The sequence below is a fragment of the Schistocerca gregaria genome, chromosome 6 (genome assembly GCF_023897955.1).
Source record: "Schistocerca gregaria isolate iqSchGreg1 chromosome 6, iqSchGreg1.2, whole genome shotgun sequence".
Lineage (NCBI taxonomy): Eukaryota > Metazoa > Arthropoda > Insecta > Orthoptera > Acrididae > Schistocerca > Schistocerca gregaria.
Genome location: NC_064925.1, coordinates 55,566,826 through 55,588,282, shown reverse-complemented (window position 1 = coordinate 55,588,282; position 21,457 = coordinate 55,566,826). Strand labels below are relative to the sequence as shown.

At 43.7% G+C, this 21,457-nt stretch overlaps 1 protein-coding gene across 1 annotated transcript in view; it reads left to right on the top strand.

Moving 5' to 3' along the window:
* LOC126278724 (protein FAM151B-like) overlaps positions 1–21,457 on the top strand; it is a 371,546-nt gene that overhangs the window by 317,872 nt on the left and 32,217 nt on the right. Inside the window, exon 4 of the mRNA XM_049978998.1 lies at positions 16,069–16,455. Coding sequence (XP_049834955.1) covers positions 16,069–16,455 — 387 coding nt within the window. The remainder of the gene's footprint in view (positions 1–16,068; positions 16,456–21,457) is intronic.

The following is a 21,457-nucleotide window of genomic DNA, read 5'->3' as shown; positions in this document are numbered from 1 at the left end:
CGGCGCGCAAACAGCCCGGCTATATTTATCCACAATTTCAGAACGAGAGTGCTTACTGACTTGTGACAAACTTTACACATAATTTCAATCCTTGACGAGACTTTTTCTCGTTGTCACCCCCACAAAATGATGAAAGGAAAAAAGTTTATCGCTTACTACACCTTCGCTGTTCCTTCAGTAAAACTGTCACATGAGACATGACGTCTTAATTTATTACTTCTTTACGACTAACTCTATTCACAACACCTGTTAGGAACAGTATTCGCATTATAACACCACTGAATGTACCTGCAAAAATATATCACTGTACGGAACAGCAAAACTACAGTGGAGATACAGGTGAAATAGGTGTACAAATATGTGTGAAATATGTTAAACATACACTCCTGGAAATTGAAATAAGAACACCGTGAATTCATTGTCCCAGGAAGGGGAAACTTTATTAACACATTCCTCGGGTCAGATACATCACATGATCACACTGACAGAACCACAGGCACATAGACACAGGCAACAGAGCATGCACAATGTCGGCACTAGTACAGTGTATATCCACCTTTCGCAGCAATGCAGGCTGCTATTCTCCCATGGAGACGATCGTAGAGATGCTGGATGTAGTCCTGTGCAACGGCTTGCCATGCCATTTCCACCTGGCGCCTCAGTTGGACCAGCGTTCGTGCTGGACGTGCAGACCGCGTGAGACGACGCTTCATCCAGTCCCAAACATGCTCAATGGGGGACAGATCCGGAGATCTTGCTGGCCAGGGTAGTTGACTTACACCTTCTAGAGCACGTTGGGTGGCACGGGATACATGCGGACGTGCATTCTCCTGTTGGAACAGCAAGTTCCCTTGCCGGTCTAGGAATGGTAGAACGATGGGTTCGATGACGGTTTGGATGTACCGTGCACTATTCAGTGTCCCCTCGACGATCACCAGAGGTGTACGGCTAGTGTAGGAGATCGCTCCCCACACCATGATGCCGGGTGTTGGCCCTGTGTGCCTCGGTCGTATGCAGTCCTGATAGTGGCGCTCACCTGCACGGCGCCAAACCCGCATACGACCATCATTGGCACTAAGGCAGAAGCGATTCTCATCGCTGAAGACGACACGTCTCCATTCGTCCCTCCATTCACGCCTGTCGCGACACCACTGGAGGCGGGCTGCACGATGTTGGGGCGTGAGCGGAAGACGGCCTAACGAAGTGCGGGACCGTAGCCCAGCTTCATGGAGACGGTTGCGAATGGTCCTCGCCGATACCCCAGGAGCAACAGTGTCCCTAATTTGCTGGGAAGTGGCGGTGCGGTCCCCTACGGCACTGCGTAGGATCCTACGGTCTTGGCGTGCATCCGTGCGTCGCTGCGATCCGGTCCCAGGTCGACGGGCACGTGCACCTTCCGCCGACCACTGGCGACAACATCGATGTACTGTGGAGACCTCAAGCCCCACGTGTTGAGCAATTCGGGCGGTACGTCCACCCGGCCTCCCGCATGCCCACTATACACCCTCGCTCAAAGTCCGTCAACTGCACATACGGTTCACGTCCACGCTGTCGCGGCATGCCACCAGTGTTAAAGACTGCGATGGAGCTCCGTATGCCACGGCAAACTGGTTGACACTGACGGCGGCGGTGCACAAATGCTGCGCAGCTAGCGCCATTCGACGGCCAACACCGCGGTTCCTGGTGTGTCCGCTGTGCCGTGCGTGTGATCATTGCTTGTACAGCCCTCTCGCAGTGTCCGGAGCAAGTATGGTCGGTCTGACACACCGGTGTCAATGTGTTCTTTTTTCCATTTCCAGGAGTGTAGAAATCAAAATTTTACAGTTCAGGTGAGTTTTCAAGTTGCTCAGTTTCTTCTGCGACAGTATTAAGAATTGGACGAACCCAGGCAAAGCTATAGATAAAAAGCTCCTCTTAAAATACTGGATCGTTTCCAACCCAACTTCGTACGCGTGTTAGTTGCTATGTGGAAAGAAATACTGCGCTGGTGAGAATCTCCAAATTATGATTGGATTGGGGATGCAGGTAGGTGAGATGGACAGACAAGGAGGGATAAGGATGAGATGGACACAGATAGGAGCAAGGAGGAGACAGACAGATAGAAGGGGGCGGGTGTGTGGAGATGGACGGAGAAAGAGAAGAGGAGGAAATGGACGGAAAAAGGGAAGAAGAGGAGGTGGATAGAGGCGGAGGAGAAGATGGAGTGAGAATGGGGACAGGAGGAGACTGACAGAGACAGGGAAGAAGCTAAAATGGACAGAGAGGGGGAAGGAGGAGGCTGAAATCGCTGAAATCGAACAAGGCTGCAGAGCCAAATGATAGTCTACGCCTAATTTCCTGCTGAATTAGCCCCGTCTTTTAACCATAATGTATGGTAGTAGGGCTCCAGCCCCAGAAAAGAGCGGAGTCAGTGGCACCTTATCGGCTGTACACAGACTGTACGCCGGCCGGTGTAGCCGTGTGGTTCTAGGCGCTTCAGTCTGGAACCACGCTACCGCTACGCTCGCAGGTTCTAATCCTGCCTCGGGCATGGGTGTGTGTGATGTCCTTACGTTAGTCAGGTTTAAGTAGTTGTAAGTCTAGGGGACTGATGACCTCAGATGTTAAGTCCCATAGTGCTCACAGCCATTTGAACCATGCTTTTATAGATCTCTGCCATCGGAGCAGTAGTGGTGGAATATTTGAGGGGAAACAAGGAGAATAGTTGAAGCCAATTTCCTGGTCGTGTTGTGATATTAGGGGACTTCAACTTACCAGCTGTAGACTGGCAGGCTCAAGTGATGAGGGCGAGTATCAGGGACTGGGAATCATGTGAAATTGTTTTAAATCCTTAACCGAAAATTACTTTAGCAGTCAATCAGAGAAGCTTACATACGCTGGTGACAGATAAACCCTAAATTTTCGAAGCAGTTACCGTAGAACGGGGAGTCTGTGATCACAAGGCCCATTGCAGCATTATTCAATACGGCTCTAAACAGGAATAGAAAGAAAGGTAGGAAGATCCTTTTGCTTAGCAAGAGCGACGAAAAACAGATATCATACAACCTGAGTTGTCAGCATAAAGTTTCATCTCCAGCGTTAACAACGTTGAATATCTATGAACAATGCTCAAGACCATTGTACAATGCGCTTTAGACAAGTATGTGTCGACCAAGATCGTAAGGGACGGAGAGGACCCGAAGTGTTTCGACAGCGATCTTGAAAAATCGTTGCGAAATCAAATAGAGCTTGTCGCACCTTTAAACGTAGTCAAAGCCTCCCAAACAAACAAAAACCAAACGAAGCCAAAATTAGCGTAACGAGGGCCATGCGTGAAGCGTTCAACAAATTTGAAAGTAAAATTCTGTCTTCCTACTTCAGCTAAAACGGTAAGTTTTGGTTTTTTGTTAGTTAACGGATGGAAGCCATCTATCCAGACACTGTAACCATACTCGCAGTGAAAGGAAGAACGACACAGAAAAGACCAAATTACTAAACATCCTTTTCCAAAACTGATTCATAGAGAGAGACGACACTGGCTTAAATCGTCGCACGAACGACAGAATGACTGATATCGAAATGGGCACAGTAAAGCAACTGAAATTGCTCATCGGAGGGAAGGCCACTGGACCTGACGGGATAGCAGTACGATTCTACATAGAGCATTCGAACGAACTTGCGCCTCTTCTAGCAGTAGTGTACGGTAGATCTCTGGAAGAGCGAAGCGTTGTTGATGATGCGAAAAAAGTTCAGTTCATTCCCGTTTTCAGGAAGGGTCCTCGTAGAGACACATGAAACTGTAGGTCTATATCTCTAACATCGATCTGTTGTACAATTTTGGAACTTGTTCTATACTCCCTTATTAAGGCAATTATGGCGACCGAAAATCTACTGTGTAGGAACCAACGTCGGTTCCAAAATCAACGTACATGTGAAACCCAGCTCGTTCTGTTCGTCCACGGATCCCAGAGATCAGTAAATGTAGTCGCCCAGGTAGTGACTTCCGGAAGGCTTTCGATACAGTTCCGCACTGCCTCCTTAAGAACAAAAAAAAAAAAAAAAAAAATAGATACGGAACATCTGAGAAATTGTTTGACTGGATTTAAAAGTTTCTAGCAAACAGAACACAGCTTCTCATTCACAATGGAGAGAAGACTTCATATACAAAAGTGTCCTCGGGTGTACCCCAAGGGAGTGTTATAGCTACATTAATTTTCACAATACATGTAAATGACGTAGTAGACAATATCGCTAGTTCCATGAGGCTTTCGCGGATGATGCTTTTGTGTACAGAGAAATCGCAACTCTAGAAAATTGCAAGTCCCAAGGAACATTGCATCGCATTTTTGACGACACAGGCACTGCAGTATCGTATTTATCCGCCGGTACCAGGCAGCGACTTTCAATTAAAATGACCATCCCTGTAGAGGAATTAAATAACGTGTTCGAGTGCAGGTTGTGACGCAAAACGACGACATGTGCAAGTTTGGGTCTGGCCGTAAGTTGTGCGGGGATAGCCAAAGCGGTTAAGGCGACCTGTCGCTTAAAGCGCGAAATCCGGTACGGCACAAGTTTTCACTGTCGTAATTGTATTATAACACTAGCGGTTGTTCGTACTCGCAGCTGCGAATGCATTTCATGTATTTCGTGACGGCTGTAGTCACCGCAGTGACTGACACGTCCGACGGAACATTGCATCGCACTTAACAGCACGGGTGGTGCAGTGTCGTATATTCAAATGAGGTTTAAAACAAACCAAGACCAGTACCGCGCCTGAGAGAGACAGTGACACTGTGACTAGCTGGATGTGTGAGAGCGGTGGGCAATTGCCCGTCCGGAATTTTATGGCCTCGAGACGAGAACTGTCTGTTTGGACATGGGGAACTGACCACGTATTTTACAGACAGACGCTTATCGTTCTGCCTCAGTTCTAACTGTAGAAAACGGTCAACCTGTACCCTTGCGCTCTCACGAGGTACAGAAGAAACTGTTCGGAACTTTAAGTACATTTTACCGCTTGGCGTCATTTGGAGCCAGTTTTCAACTTTTCTTTTTCAGTTCCTCCATTCCTCACGAATCTGCTTATTCCGGTCTCCTTTCACTTGGAATTTTTAGTAAGAATTTGGGCTGCAATCGAAATATTGGGAAACTCGGAATGAATTCCTAAACAGGTTCAGTCATGGATTGATCTTGGGGGAACGATGCCCGGTATGTAATTAGATGGACCGATTATTCACTGTTAATTTTCCCTTTTTTGTTGGAATCTCGCTTTGGCGCTTACGTACGGGTCCACTATATCGTGATATTCCGTGGTCCCCGTGGTCGTATTAAAGTCCAGTATTATGTGAGCATTTTGCCCGATCGTGTCCATCCCGTGGTACAATGTTTGTTCTCCAGCGGTGATGCTCTCTTCTTAGACGACAGAGACCCTGTCCACACAGGTCGCATCGTCCAGGAGTGGTTTTGTGAACACGAGGGTGAATCGTCTCATGTCCCCTGGACACAGTAGTCGCCTGTTATCAGTACTATTGAGCCTTTGCGTTCTGCTTTGGATAGAAGGGAGCGTGATCGCTGTCCATCTCCATGACATGAACTTGTCATTATTTTGCAGGAAAAGTGGCAAAAGATTCCCTTGAAAACCATCCAGGACTTGTATTTATCCATTCCCAGGCGACTGGAAGCCGTTTTGAATGCCAACGGGTTTTCTGCACCGTATTCGACATGGTAATGTGTTATGTTTTGAAGTCTCCATGTTTTTGTCTGCCACCTGTATATTGAGAACAACGGCTATCTTTAGGCACACCAAGACGCCGCCTTCGCATCTGACGATGCCCTTTCATTAAGCTGAGTTGTACTCGCTATAAAATCGTCAATCCAGACACGTATGTGTTCGGATATTCCGTAGAAATGCATTTCGCTTGAAAGGCGGCAGTGGGGAAGTGTATCAATAGCTTTCTGAGAGTATACAGGGTGTTACAAAAAGGTAAGGCCAAACTTTCAGAAACATTCCTCACACACAAATAAAGAAAAGATGTTATGTGGACATGTGTCCGGAAACGCTTAATTTCCATGTTAGTGCTCGTTTTAGTTTGGTACAGGCGGACCAATTCCATGGCCTCCACGCTCTCCTGACCTCAACCCTCTTGACTTTCATTTATGGGGTCCGCAGCTCGTGATCGTGCGGTAGCGTTCTCGCTTCTCGCGCCCGGGTTCGATTCCCTGCGGGGTCAGGGATTTTCTCTGCCTCGTGATGACTAGGTCTTATGTGATGTCCTTAGGTTCGTTAGGTTTAAGTAGTTCTAAGTTCTAGGGGACTGATGACCATAGATGTTAAGTCCCATAGTGCTCCGAGCCATTTTTTTTTTCATTTATGGGGGCATTTGAAAGCTCTTGTCTACACAACCCCGGTACCAAATGTAGAGACTCTTCGTGCTCGTACTGTGGACGTCTGTGATACAATACGCCATTCTCCAGGGCTGCATCAGCACATCAGAGGAGGGTGGATGCATGTATCCTCGCTAACGGAGGACATTTTGAACATTTCCTGTATCAAAGTGTTTGAAGCCACGCTGGTACGTTCTGTTGCTGTGTGTTTACATTCCATGATTAATGTGATTTGAAGAGAAGTAATAAAATGAGCTCTAACATGGAAAGTAAGCGTTTCCGGACACATGTCCACATAACATCTTTTCTTTCTTTGTGTGTGAGGAATGTTTCCTGAAAGTTTGGCCGTACCTTTTTGTAACACCCTGCAGAAAGATGCTTTCATGGAACAACAGAAGCAGGTAGATTCCACACGATCAGTGCTTTCTGAAACTGCAGTTAATGTTAGTTCTCGAGACTTTGAAAGTCGTTTTTCGCGGGATAACTAGCGTCTTTTTTTTTCTCTTTTTTCTGTAACGTCTGTAAAAACTCTGAGGGTACTGTTAATATTGTCTGCAAAGTCATAGTTACAAGATGAATAGCAAGGTCCCAGTACACTTACATGGGGCGCGGCCGCGGTGGTCTCGCGGTTAAGGCGCTCAGTCCGGAACCGCGTGACTGCTACGGTCGCAGGTTCGAATCCTGCCTCGAGCATGGATATGTGTGATGTCCTTAGGTTAGTTAGGTTTAAGTAGTTCTAAGTTCCAGGGGACTGATGACCACAGATGTTAAGTCCCATAGTGCTCAGAGCCATTTGAACCATTTGAACATGGGGCGCGCCTAAAATTGCTTCTACTTCTGTTGACGAATTTCCGTCCAAGACAACGTGGTGCCTCTTCGGCGCCAAGAAATTCTCAACCCAGTCACAAGTTTACCTGTTAATCTGTATGATCGTATTTTCGGTAATAAACATTAACATGGTACTAAGAGAAACGCTTTTTGAAATAAAGAAATACTGTATTAACATTACCTTGGTCAATGGCTTTTAGGAAATCATATGAGGAAAGAGACAAAACTCCAGTTATTGAGCGGTTTTGTTAATGCAGCTGAAACCTTCCCGTCTCCTCTATATCTCTTTTGTTAATACGCAATAACCGTCTCCTCTATATCTCTTTTGTTACGCTACCTTCCCTTTTACAATAACCTATGTAACCTTCCCTTCTCAATCTTAGCATACAAATTTAATTGCTGCTTTTTAAAAGCGATTTTCGGATTATTTCGACGAAACATAGAAAGTGTCGTTGTCTTGGCCCTCAGCCGTTATCTACAATAACCCACAACTGTTCCTTACCTTTTTTACTGTTACTGCTACATCGAACTGCGACATGAATATACTTACTCTGTTTTACTATACTCTATTAGCTGCTGGTGGTCTGTCGTAATAAGTGGCTGTATTTATTACCAAAGCTGACGTTATTCTTTAATTAATTTGACTGAAGTTACGTAATTCATAGTTACACTTTTTCTTGACAACAATAAAATTTTTGCAAAGTTTTATGTTGATGGTTTTTGGGATGGATTATAATCAGTAATGCAATATTGCTGGCAAAAATTAATTATATTCTGAATGAAATGATTTTACAAACGTTCAAATGGGACTTACTTTTTACAATAATCTTACAGCTAGCAATGCGCAAACGTACCTTCAGTAGTCTTGAGTTTCTCAAAAAATTAATTCAATAATATTAGGTCCTCTTATCATAATAGTTAGCTGATGTCTCTGTACATCCGTTTATAATCTCTTGTCAATCGTACCTAGTGGCTGGCAGGCACACTGCTCCTCTCAACCTCTCGCTTCAGACCTGCTACCAAATTGGTTCAAATGGCTCTGAGCACTATGGAACTTAACATCTATGGTCATCAGTCCCCTAGAACTTAGAACTACTTAAACCTAACTAACCTAAGGACATCACACAACACTCAGTCATCACGAGGCAGAGAAAATCCCTGGCCCCGCCGGGAATCGAACCCGGGAACCCGGGCACGGGAAGCGAGACCTGCTACCGACTCGCTTCACTTCTCGCTTACTACTGACATCCTACGAACGCTAAAGGGCGGTTTCTCTTGCCAACAATGCTTTCTGGTGCAGACAATCCCTGCTACCATTACAAAATGTATCAATGCGCGGTCTTTCCCGCTCTTTTCTTAAAATGTATCGGTACGCGGTTTCTCAAAAATACTTTGATGCAGATATTCCCTGCTACCACAATTATTTCCAACATGGCAAATATTAAGTATTCCTACTTAATCCTATTAATAAAATATAAACATCTTTCATAAATTGTGATTTGACAATAAACAATAGAAATATACACGTCTTACACAGCTATTTAATATTAGATTGGGCGGTTGTGCCTCGAACCAAGCCAAGAGAGGAGTTGATAGTATCCCCATTGCCACACGCCCCGTACCAGCGCTACCTAGATATGGCACTGCCCGTACCGAGTATAGATGTATCGCGTCACGTCTCGACGTTACAATAGCGGTTCTACACACTGTAGCGAGGAAGGCGAGACTTGAATAACTAACAGAGCTTGCGCCCGTTCCTTACGTTAGTCTACACAGCACGACAGATGAAAGCTGATGGTACGTCCGGCGTTAGCGTTTCACCAGTGATGTGCTCTCCAGTCTACCTGAACCCAGCGTTATGCCGACTGACGTAATGATGACAGTTTCACGTCTAGCTGTCATTATATGCCACGATAAAAACATCGGTCCGATGTATGCCATGACTTTCTGTCCGGTAACTGTAGTTCGGAAGCACATGTTGCCTAACCATTGTTTCAGGGTGCGTCACGAAAATATAAGGTGCGAACGAAAAGTTTCCGCTCGTAGGCAGTACGACCCAGAACTGGTATGCCAATCAGGCAGCTTCAGTTTCTACTTCGGTGGATTTGTGTTTCTTGTATACTACGACAAATACACCACCTCCATTTCTCACTTGCCTATCCTTTCGATACACATTTAAATTTTTCCCAAAAATCTCACTGCTGTGAATTTCAGGTTTCAACCAGCTTCCTGTGCTTACTATTTGTGAGTTTCACTGCTTTTCGTGAGCGCTTTCAAATTCTTGTACTGTGTTGCAAATGCTTCGGCAGTGTACCGTTAGGATTTTAGCACTCTCACATGTGGGAGGCATTTCCTTCCATCTTACAATGATAGGCCTACTTCTGGGTTTCCTACAGCTTAAGATCGAGGCGTTGCAGGAAGAACCCAATTATCTAGTTCCGCTATCTGGTAGATCACACAGTATCATAGCAAATTCGGCGACGCAGGGGCTAATCACATATAACGCCCACCGTCAAAGGAGCTGATATAAACAATCCATCTCAAAACTAGCACATTTCTCATCTCTTAAGTCGAGCAAAATAAAAGAAGGATGGATAATAATAACAGGAGAGCAAGCTATCACTGAACTGCAGGGGAGTAGCCTCCTGCCAATCTACAAGGACAGGAGGAACATAAGGTATGGGTAATAATATTACAACTCTTCCAGCATGATCACTTAGTAAGCCAAGGATTTTTCCCCCGCGGCATACTTATCTCAGTGGTAGAGCACTGGTCTCGTAAGCTTGGGGTCGTGAGTTCGACCCTCACAGAAAGCATTCACTTTTTTAACTCTGCATCTGGGAGCAGAGCTATCTCTCCCCGACATAAGTCTTTGGGTTCCCGTCGCCATACTGGGTATGTCACGTGCATTGCACTTTTAATCTTATCAGTAATGAAGTCTGCATTGTGTATGTGTACAAAATGAAACGACGAATGAAAATTTGTACGAAGGCCACAGTTCGAACCTGTGTGTCCTACTCACTAGGCAGATGTGCTAACCACTAGGCCGCCCGGCACAATGACTTAATACAATTGCACGGATTACGCTAGCACGCCTCGCTCCATAACTAATTATTTCTTTAAGAAACAATATTTCAGTCTATTTTGACTTAATGAAAGGTGACTCAAAATTGTAACATTAATAAGCAATCATTCCGTAACAAATCGTTTAGCAGTCTCATAGTGCTTTCGGCAAGATGAATTTGCAATATGAAGGGGTGTCCCTTGAACCAGGTAATGTGCTATGGTATAAATCATATGGCCAATTGATCTCAAAAACGTACGCGTGTTTTATCGCATATGCATACGTGTATCTCGTAACGTACCATTAAGGGGGGTTTAGCAAGACCCCTCGTGTATTTATTGAAATTTCGTGCTCTTGTTTACATTGAGAGGATTGTATATGTACCATATGCACAACGCCTGTGGTTCAAAGGAAACGTGGAGTATGATTCAGAGAGACCGGGCGAGGTGGCGCAGTGGCTAGCACACTGGACTCGCATTCGGGAGGACGACGGTACAATCCCGCGTCCGGCCATCCTGATTTAGGTTTTCCGTGATTTCCCTAAATCGCTCCAGGGAAAAGCCGGGATGGTTCCTTTGAAAGGGCACGGCCGACTTCCTTCCCCGTCCTTCCCTAATCCAATGAGACCGATGACCTCGCTGTCTGGTCTCCTTCCCCAAAACAAACCAAAACAAACCATGATTCAGAGAAATATCTGATTTGTGGTAACAGCAAATTACGTTTTTTATTTGTGAGTACGGCTTTCAGGTAACTGTAGGACACTGCAGGTGGCGAGATGTGGCTCGATGACCACACAGTGTCCAAGCTGATCGTGACATCTTCTTCAGTTTTGCTTTTGTGACACGATATGCATATGTATATGTATATAGCATAGACTTTTGACGCTTTAAAAGGTCTCCGTAAGCATACAGTTTCATTTGATGAAGTCTTTATTGATAATTTTATTTATCAATAACTGTTGTTTGTTTCAGTGACTCACAGTTTGTCTGGTTTCAGAAGTTTGACTCCAAAACTGCAAATCTGCAAACATGGGTGGATAGATCCGTGAGGACCAGGGAACGAAAGAATAAGCGTTATGAAGTGAAAAAAAGTCACGGTCAAATGAAAACTAAATGATAACCAAAACAAAGGTAGTCTGTTGGAAGGTTCACATACGTGAAATCAAAATCTGCTGCTGGGTATCTTACAAGGCTATGTTGGCCACCCAGCGAGTTGTAAGCTGCTCGAATGCTTCATGGCACGCCGTCCACAAGATAGCTGGTCTCTGCTGTTGTTCCACTCTCTGATGGGGGCCCTCCTGAAGTCGAAGTCATCCAGTGTTCGACGCACTGCGTGTTTCAACTGGTATCCAGCCATCTAAACCAGGTCCGTGTCAGCAGATATGCCAGCCCATTCCAGTTGACAGATTGCTGCTGCCCCCAGGAGGAAGGTGTCGGGTTGCGCTCACTGTGCTAGTGTGTTATCATTACGGAAGATGGACCGGTTGCCGAAGTGTCGACTGTATGTCTGGAAGAACTTGTCGCGATACTATACAGCCCTCAACTTACCCTCAATACTGATAATTTCACATCCTCGCACGATACTGGCTCGAAACGCAATTGACATAGTCAGATGTCAATGTAACTTCTTATATATACACATAATCTTCGGTTAGAGTTGCAACTGTCTGTGACAGGTCCAATGGCCACAAGAGTGCGTTAGTGTTGTTACTGTTTAGTGTGCTTACCAGGCCCATGGCAGGTGATACATAGGTGCTGAGCCACCACTGTGAAAGACTGAAGGATTGCCGTATCGTGCGCCAAACCCATTGTTGCCCTTTCACACACGTGTCTGCCTTCCGACAACAGGTAATGGATTCACTGCAATAATGTGTGTCTTGCAGACAGTAGCAGCAGGCGGGCTGGGGAAACCCCACCCCGCGTGTAGGAAGCCGTCAGCGCCACAACGCAAGCGGCTGCATTGGGGCTGGGACGCACGGACTGCTGATGAATGGCGCCGCATTGCGTTCACTGATGAATCTCGGTTCTGCACTATAGCAGACGACGGTTCAAACCTGCGTCCAGCCATCCTGATTTAGATTTTACGTGATTTCCTTAAATAGCTTCAGTCAAATGCTGGGACGGTTCCTTCGAAAGGGCGTGGCCGACTTCCTTCCCCATCCTTCTTTAATCCAATGAGATTGATGACCTTGCTGTTTGGTACCCCCCCCCCCCCCCTCCCAAAATCAATCAACCCACAAACTGCCTCAGACAATCATCATCATAGAGAGTGGCAGCTACCTGCAGGGCGATCTCCTCCAGCAGAGAGGATCAGCACTGTTTACTTCTGGCGTCACGGTGTGGGGAGCCTTCAAGTACGATCAGGTCACAGCTGTCAGTGATTGAGGGAACTCTGATGGCAAAACAGTATGTCACGGACATCCTTTCTCTTCATGTGTTATCTCTGATGCGACAGTATCACAGTGCCATTTTTCAACAGGACAGTGCTCATACACACAAGTCATCTGTCTCTTAAAGCTGTCTGCGTGATGTTGATGTATTCCCATGTCTGACGATACTTTCTGATTTGTCCCTGACAGAACATGTATGGAGCCAGCTCCATCTCATGCCAGGATCCAGGATATGAAGGACCAGTTAGTACAAACATTGTGGGCCAGCTTTCCTCATCAGAGTATGCAATGGTTTTATTACAGCCTTCCTATCTGAATTAATGCATGCATCAGCGCCAGAATGGGTGTATGTCATACTGACAAGTGGGTTTATACTGCCAAGTTCTATGTAAATATGGCTCGATTTTGTAATCACTGCAGTAACATCACATACCCTCTCCTACGACACAGTTTCATTTCGTTTCCTCGTTTTGTGTGTTTCACTTTTTGTCATGCAATGTTTTTACAAATAAATAAATAAATCGTTGGAAAAATGCTATATTGCTGTGTGTACACATACAGAAATATGTATTTGTATTTACTATTTTACAAACTAATACTTTTTGCTAACTAGTCAGTGGTTCCAGATGGAAAACATCTTCAGACCACATCTGGTATGTGTAAATACGACACTAGTGATGTGCTATGATTCTTGAAACATTTTGTGGTGTAAACGGAGATTTCACCAGCTATTTGTAACTTCTAGTTAAATAAAAAGTCGATTGTGACAAAAAATTACTATCTATAAGCGGTCGACGACATAATGATTGGTATAATGAGTTTTCTCTGTAGTGTTGATTAACTTGGAACTTCATTCCCGGTGAATGAAATGTTTGTATTATGAAGAGCTGACACTCAGAAGACTTTCAGCTATATGGCTGACAAGGGAGTGGCCAAATTGGTAGAAATCAGATTAGGTTAACAGTTGTTGACTGCTTGCCAGTTGATGCCAGCCTTATCTGACAGAGAAAGCTGTGTTTATTGCATCTCACTTGTTAATCAATGAGACGATTTCACCTCAGTTAATCATCTATCATTAACTCTGCATCTCTTCTGCTTTCGTGGATGCATCTTCCCTGAATTTAGTGTTTTCTGAAACCTAAAGGTGGCAAAGACCAGGAAGCAGTCAGTACTGGTTGAAGTCAGTTGACTCCTCAAAGTCAGAGGCATTGTTCACCAATCACCTCCTTGTATTTCATAAATAACTCTCCACAAGGACTACCATACTTTATCCATTCACAGATTTGACAGATGTGCTAGCTGTTCACTAAATCTAATGGCTAATGCCATAGAACTCACCACATAAATTATGTGTAGAAGAAATTGGCCACCTTGAGCTAATAATAACAATTGTCCTCTTTTCTCTCATGAATAAGGAAGCTAACTACTTGGATCACAGCAGACTCCCATTCACAGATGTTTCATATGGTGACCACATAATCATGTGACGTAGTTTACATAGAAGCAGACCTGGCAGTTGATATGAGTGTAGTGGGTAGTTGTACCCATTCAGAAAATGCAGAATGCGTAAAATACCCACCCTTTTTGAGGAAATATGCATCTGTACACCAAGAGAAGATTTGTGGAGCAGTTGTGCTGGCTGCTGTTACTATGACATACCTACATCTTAGTGCATCTCTCCTACTTTTGTGTGAGCTCTTCTACCAAATAGTAGCCAGTCCTCTCCAATACACTGGTTAGCAGCCATATCTTCTCCTGGAGCTCTGGTCTTCCAAATAGTAGTGCATCCATTCCTAAATGGGACAGCGTTAACATGGATATGTGGTGTCAGTACTAATGTAACATAGTGGTGTAGCTGCTGCTGCCCGTTTGGGAGCTCTGCAGTCCCAATGGTGCAGCAGCTTACTTCAGCAATGAGGCTGCTGCCAATCACGGTGAAGGGTAGCAACCATAGTGATTGGGACAGCAGCTCCGTCAACATTCTCTCAGTGTCCAAACACGTGCACTTATGAAAATATTTGATTGCGGTAACTAACCAAAAAAAGAATGAGGATACGTGATACAGGGTGTTTTTGTTTTGGGGAAATAGAATACTTATTCTGAGTGCTTACTGTTGTGAAGCTTCTGTTAAGTGCTTACTAACTGACTCATCATACACCAGTTTTCCATTATAAAAATAATTAATAAGATTATTTAATACTGAGTGTTGCAAGATCAGCTCTTCTCACAAGCTTAACTCTATCATATTGTTGTTTTGTGTGTTTACTGTGACATTACCAATAAACTAGGTTTAAATGATGTGTTCAACATATTTATTCCACTACACATGAAGCATACCGCAGTTTTTGCATTGTGCAAATGATTTCCATGCATTACATGTTAATTTTTGCATTAAGAATAATTTATAACTTCATTGTCATTAATATCCATAAAATATGTCATGTTAGTAGTAGAAGAAGTAGTAGTAGTAGTTGTTGTTGTTGTTGTTTACTTACCCAGAGACAATTTACATTGCATGGATTTCATCAGAAAATACATGGTATATAAAAGTAAATTGTATATATAGCATCCTACAAATACAAGGATGCACAGTACCCTACACAGTTGTACATTAAAACAGTGTGTACAATTTTGATTAATTGCATGAAAGATATTTTTCATGTATTATTGTTAAGATTTAAATAAAAACACATAATAGTAGCAACACTTCTGTCCAAAATGCTAATTCAGATCATAGCAAACATTTGACTGAAAATACTATTGCCATTTACTATGGCATATAGTATCAACATAGTACATGAATATAATTACCTGCAACTAGGTCGGTGAAGGTACTCGTTTATACTGTAGTAGCAGTCACTCATTAAACACTGAGAGGGAGACTGAAATAACTCTTCCCATGCAATGACCAGATCACCAGAATAATATCGCATTCTGTCATCATTGTCATCATTATCAGCATCATCATCATCATCATCATCATCATCATCATCATCATCATTACTGTCATCATCATTTGATAATGATAAAGGTGATTATACTCTTTCTCCTTCTAGTGCTTAAGAAGAAAAAAGAAGACGATAATGATGATGATGATGATGGGTTTAAGGGCCACATCATAATGCTTATCGACACCATTATCAAAACAGACCAAAATAAATTCAGTTTAAATGTTAAAGCCTTAAATTTGACATGATAAAATATTTGTTAAAAGTTTATTACCTGAGTCTCAGTCTAGTGCCTCATACTCATTGATGAAAGTTTCTTCTGTCACAGAATTTTAACAAGCTACTTCACACTTGAGTGGCATTGTACTAACATCTGTTAGTGAGCTGAGCTATGAAGAAGTGTGTAAGTGAATAATAATATTGTATGGTTGACAAGTGATGCTTTGCTTGACCCCAACATCTGATTTTTTTTGCAGAAACCATATCCACTGTGGCTGAATGCAGACATCCTGGTGGGCCCAGTGGGTGCTGATAAAGAGAATGTGAACCCAGATGTGTTTCTGAATGAATCCAGCATCCTCTTTCCATCAGCTGGCCTGTCAGTGGGCTGGACTACCAAGGTTTCCTCTGGTGACTCTTGCTACACTCAAGAGCACCTCAAGAATATGTTGGCCTACCTACAGAAGTACAACCTGAACAACTCCGATAATGTTACCCTGGCTGTGAGAGCTATTTATGCTGGCCGCTGCTCTGAGAAACTGGTTGAATGGCTGGATTCAAATCTCAAAAATTCCACACTTACCTTATGGACTGGTGATACAGATAAGGTCGATCCTGAACCACTCAGAAACCTTGTCACAAAGGTAAGACACTACTTTATTCTTTTTAGGTGTTTTTGACTCCTCCGGTCACATGTTAATCTTTACTAGGTAGTCTACTATTGTGTAAAGTTGTTTTAATTCAGTAACTGAATTGTCTTCAAGATGGCTACATGGTTAACAGCTGAAATATTGAAGGAAAAAATATCGCTGTTCTACATGTATGCCCAAAAGACAATGAAATGGTACCATATAATGTGTTCTATAATTTCCTGTAATTTTATCCCTCTACATCTCCTTTCAGTACCAAGTCTCTTTTCCTCAGACATTATCTGATGCATCACTAGTGTCAGTACTTTATTAATATAAACATAAGTGTATAGGCCTACAGTAAAATCAATACTTTACTGACATGAGACACGCCTGATTCCAGTGGACTGCACTACTGCTCTACATTTATAATACTGTGTATTTATACTCGTATTCTAATGTGTATTACAAGTATGTCCACATTTTTTTATTACACTACTGGCCATTAAAATTGCTACACCATGAAGATGATGTGCTACAGATGTGAAATTTGAGAGGAAGAGGATGCTGTGATATGCAAATGATTAGCTTTTCAGAGCATTCACACAAGGTTGGTGCCGGTGGCGAACCTACAACGTGTTGACATGGGGAAAGTTTCCAACCAATTTCTCATACACAAACAGCAGTTGACTGAAGTTGCCTGGTGAAACGTTGTTGCGATGCCTCATGTAAGGAGGAGAAATGCGTACCATCATGTTTCCGACTTTGATAAAGGTCAGATTGTAGCCTATCTTGATTGCGGTTTATTGTATCACTACATTGCTGCTTGCTTTGGTCGATATCCAATGACTGTTATCAGAATATGGAATTGGTGGGTTCAGGAGGGTAATACAGAATGCCGTGCTGGATACAAACATCCTCGTACCACTAGCAGTCAAGATGACAGGCATCTTATCTCCATGGCTGTAACAGATCATGCAGCCACATCTCAATCCCTGAGTCAGCAGATGGGGACGTTTGCAAAACAACAACCATCTGCATGAACAGTTCGACAACGTTTGCAGCACCATGGAATATCAGCTCGGAGACCATGGCTGCTGTTACCATTGACACTGCATCACAGACAGGAGCGCCTGCGATGGTGTACTCAACGACAAACCTGAGTGCACGAATGGCAAAACGTCATTTTTTTGGATGAATCTAGGTTCTGTTTACAGCATCATGATGGTCGCATCTGTGTTTGGCGATATCACGGTGAACTCACATTAGCGTGTATTCGTCATTGCTATACTGGCATATCACCCGACATGGTGGTATGGGGTGCCATTGGTTACATGTCTCGGTCACCTCTTGTTCGCATTGATGGCACTTTGAACAGTGGACGTTACATTTCAGATGTGTTACAACTCATGGCTCTACCCTTCATTCGATCCCTGTGAAACCCTACATTTCAGCAGGATAATGCACGACCGCATGTTGCAGGTCCTGTACGGGCCTTTCTGGATACAGAAAATGTTTGACTGCTGCCCTGGCCAGCACATTGTCCAGATCTCTCAACAATTGAAAACGTCTGGTCAATGGTGCCCGAGCAACTGCCTCGTCACAATATGCCAGTCACTACTCTTGATGAACTGTGGTATTGTGTTGAAGCTGCCTGGGCAGCTGTACCTGTACATGCCATCCAAGCTCTGTGTAACTCAATGCCCATGCATATTAAGGCCGTTATTACGGCCAGAGGTGGTTGTTATGGGTACTGATTTCTCAGGATCTATGCACCCAAATTGCGTGAAAATGTAATCACATGTCAGTTCTAGTATAATATATTTCTCCAATGAATACCCGTTTATCATCTGCATTTCTTCTTTGTGTAGCAATTTTAGTGGCCAGTAGTGTACTATGCTTACAAGTTTATATCTTGTGCCTTCACATCACTCATTATGTAGATTGATCTGATGAAGGTCTATTATGCGAACTACGAGGTGCATTCAAGTTCTAAGGCCTCCGATTTTTTTTTCTAATTAACTACTCACCCGAAATCGATGAAACTGGTGTTACTTCTCGACGTAATCGCCCTGCAGACGTACACATTTTTCACAACGCTGATGCCATGATTCCATGGCAGCGGCGAAGGCTTCTTTAGGAGTCTGTTTTGACCACTGGAAAATCGCTGAGGCAATAGCAGCACGGCTGGTGAATGTGCGGCCATGGAGAGTGTCTTTCATTGCTGGAAAAAGCCAAAAGTCACTAGGGGCCAGGTCAGGTGAGTAGGGAGCATGAGGAATCACTTAAAAGTTGTTATCACGAAGAAACTGTTGCGTAACGTTAGCTTGATGTGCGGGTGCGTTGTCTTGGTGAAACAGCACAGGCGCAGCCCTTCCCTTTCTCGATCATGTCATCAGACCGGCTTGTGCGAGCCCGAGGTAGTTTCGGTTTGTTGTCACACGATGTTCTGCCTTCATTCAACTGTCGCACTCACGAACGCACTTTCGACACATCCATAACTCCATCACCACATGTCTCCTTCAACTGCCGATGAATTTCAATTGGTTTCACACCACGCAAATTCAGAAAACGAATGATTGCACACTGTTCAAGTAAGGAAAACGTCGCCATTTTAAGTATTTAAAGCAGTTCTCATTCTCGCCGCTGGCGGTAAAATTCCATCTGCAGTACGGTGCTGCCATCTCTGGGACGTATTGACAATGAACGTGGCCTCATTTTAAAACAATGCACATGTTTCTATCTCTTTCCAGTCCGGAGAAAAAAAATCGGAGGCCTTAGAACTTGAATGCACCTCGTAATCACAAAGAAAAATTTTTTTGAAATAGCATTATAGGGCCATTTGGAGAATTCTTTTCTGAACTACTTGATAGTCATGGGTACTTTTGCAAAAGTGAAATAAGATAAAATTTAATCATGTCATTAAAAACACTTTGAAACCAACAACCTTCAGAGAAAAAAATCTCTAACAACAAAACACATAATAGCTTATTTGTTACTCACACTTGTTGACAATACAGATTGCTGTCAGAGAAGTTGTCTGTAAACTGTGTCGACAGTTAACTGTATTCCTGAAAAATAGTTGGTCAATAATGGAAGGCTCTTTCATGACAGGCTGCATATGTGTTCACAACGTATCTGAGACAAACTCTAAACAAATCCCATTGGGTTATGTCATGCAAGGTATATCTTGATTTGCAAGAAATTCATTCACTAGTGTAACTGGACACACATATTGACTGTCACCCAAAACCTGACTGTCCTGCCCAGCTTCACCTCTGCAGAGCCATGCATGAGACCTATACCTGTACCTGTGGCTGTTGACAATGTACCTCTGGCCATGATAAAAATTGAGAAGGTTTTTGTGTCAAACAAACCTCTTACCTTCCCAAAGCAGACTGCCATCAGCTGGTCTCTTTCCACAGTACTTGCTACTCTATTACACCTGCTACTGTACCCCCAGAAGAAGATTATTCTGTAAATAAAAACTGGATTGACATACGAAGCGAACAGTCATCCATTCATGTTGCTGAAGATGCCAGTAAACAGTCCAATTTATGTACTGATGCAAGCAGAACTCTCACTGCTGGATGCCTGGCATACACACTAACTGCTCTTTATCAATAACACTGTTTTCATGTACTCAGTCTAGTTGTACCTGCATCTGAGAACTATTGTCATTATCTTTTAATGGCACTTTATGGTATACTTGCTGTAAAACCTGTCCGGTCTTCAAGTAGCACATTTCCTCCTCCCTCTGTCCATCTCTTTCCTCCCCTTCCATCTTTCCACCTCATCCTCCCCCCCCCCCCCTTTCCCCTATCCACCTACGTATGTGATGTACATTTCACACACATATAAGCATCTACTTCATAATTATCTGCTGTTTTACACCATACAACTCCAGAGACAGTGTTAAATTTATCTGTGGACTTCAGCCTTGCAGCTTGATCATAGGTCACAAAACACATTGACAAATATACTGGAAAAATGACTGTATATGTGCCTCCATATGAGCCATAATGCCTCTTTTGTTATCTTAATCTTTGTGGTCCTTATGCAAAATATGTATTTCTGGCAGTAGAATGGTTCTGTCTGTAGTCACCTCAAATTGTGGTTCTATAAATTTTCTCAGTAGAGTTCCTCATAAAGAATGTCACCTTTGCTATATCTCCCATAGGGAGATGCTTTATAAGCAGTAGTAAGATACAGGTAAACAAAAACAATGGTTTATTATGACCAAATAGAGAGTTTTAATAACAAATGGAAAACTCTTCTCAATAAAATAATACAATTTCTCAGACACCCACTCTCGCTGACCATCACATTATCTATCCGTCTCAGCTGCACCCACCTGCATGTGTATCCCCTACGAAACAGGTAAAGCACGCCTATACTATATTGCAACACTCCTGTTTTTCAGGCGGCTTGAAAAACGTTTTTTGGCCCCGACATTTATTAGAGCTGGGAGATTATAAACACTATGGTTCTTTTATATATATGGACATGGCTGAGCATAGAGTGGGGGAAATAAATAGTGAGAGAGGTGGAGGATGAGATGGACAGAGAAGGAGCGGAGAAGAATATAGACAGAGAGAGTTTGGAGGAGAAGATGGATATAGAGGGTGTGGAGGAGGATGAGATGAAGAGAAGAGAAAGGGTAGAGGACATGAACAGAGAGAGTGGAAGTGGAGATGGAAAGAGAGAGGAAGGGGGGAGGGGGAGGAGAGGTGGACATAGAGATGAGGCAGAGGAGTTGGATGCGGGAGGGGCAAGCAAGGAAGGGACATACAGAGAGGAAGGGGAGGAGGAGGTGAAAATAGAGAGGGTGGAGGGGGAGATGTAGGAGGTAGATGAAAGGTGTAGAATCATGATTGGCAGGCGGAGAAGGGAAAGGGGCAGGAGGAAATGAACAGAGAGAAGGAGTGGAGAAGTTGAATATAGAGGAGGGGAGAGGGTAAGGAGGGGCAGACAAGGAGGAAGGAGAGGAGGAGGTGAACACAGAGGGGGGGGGGGG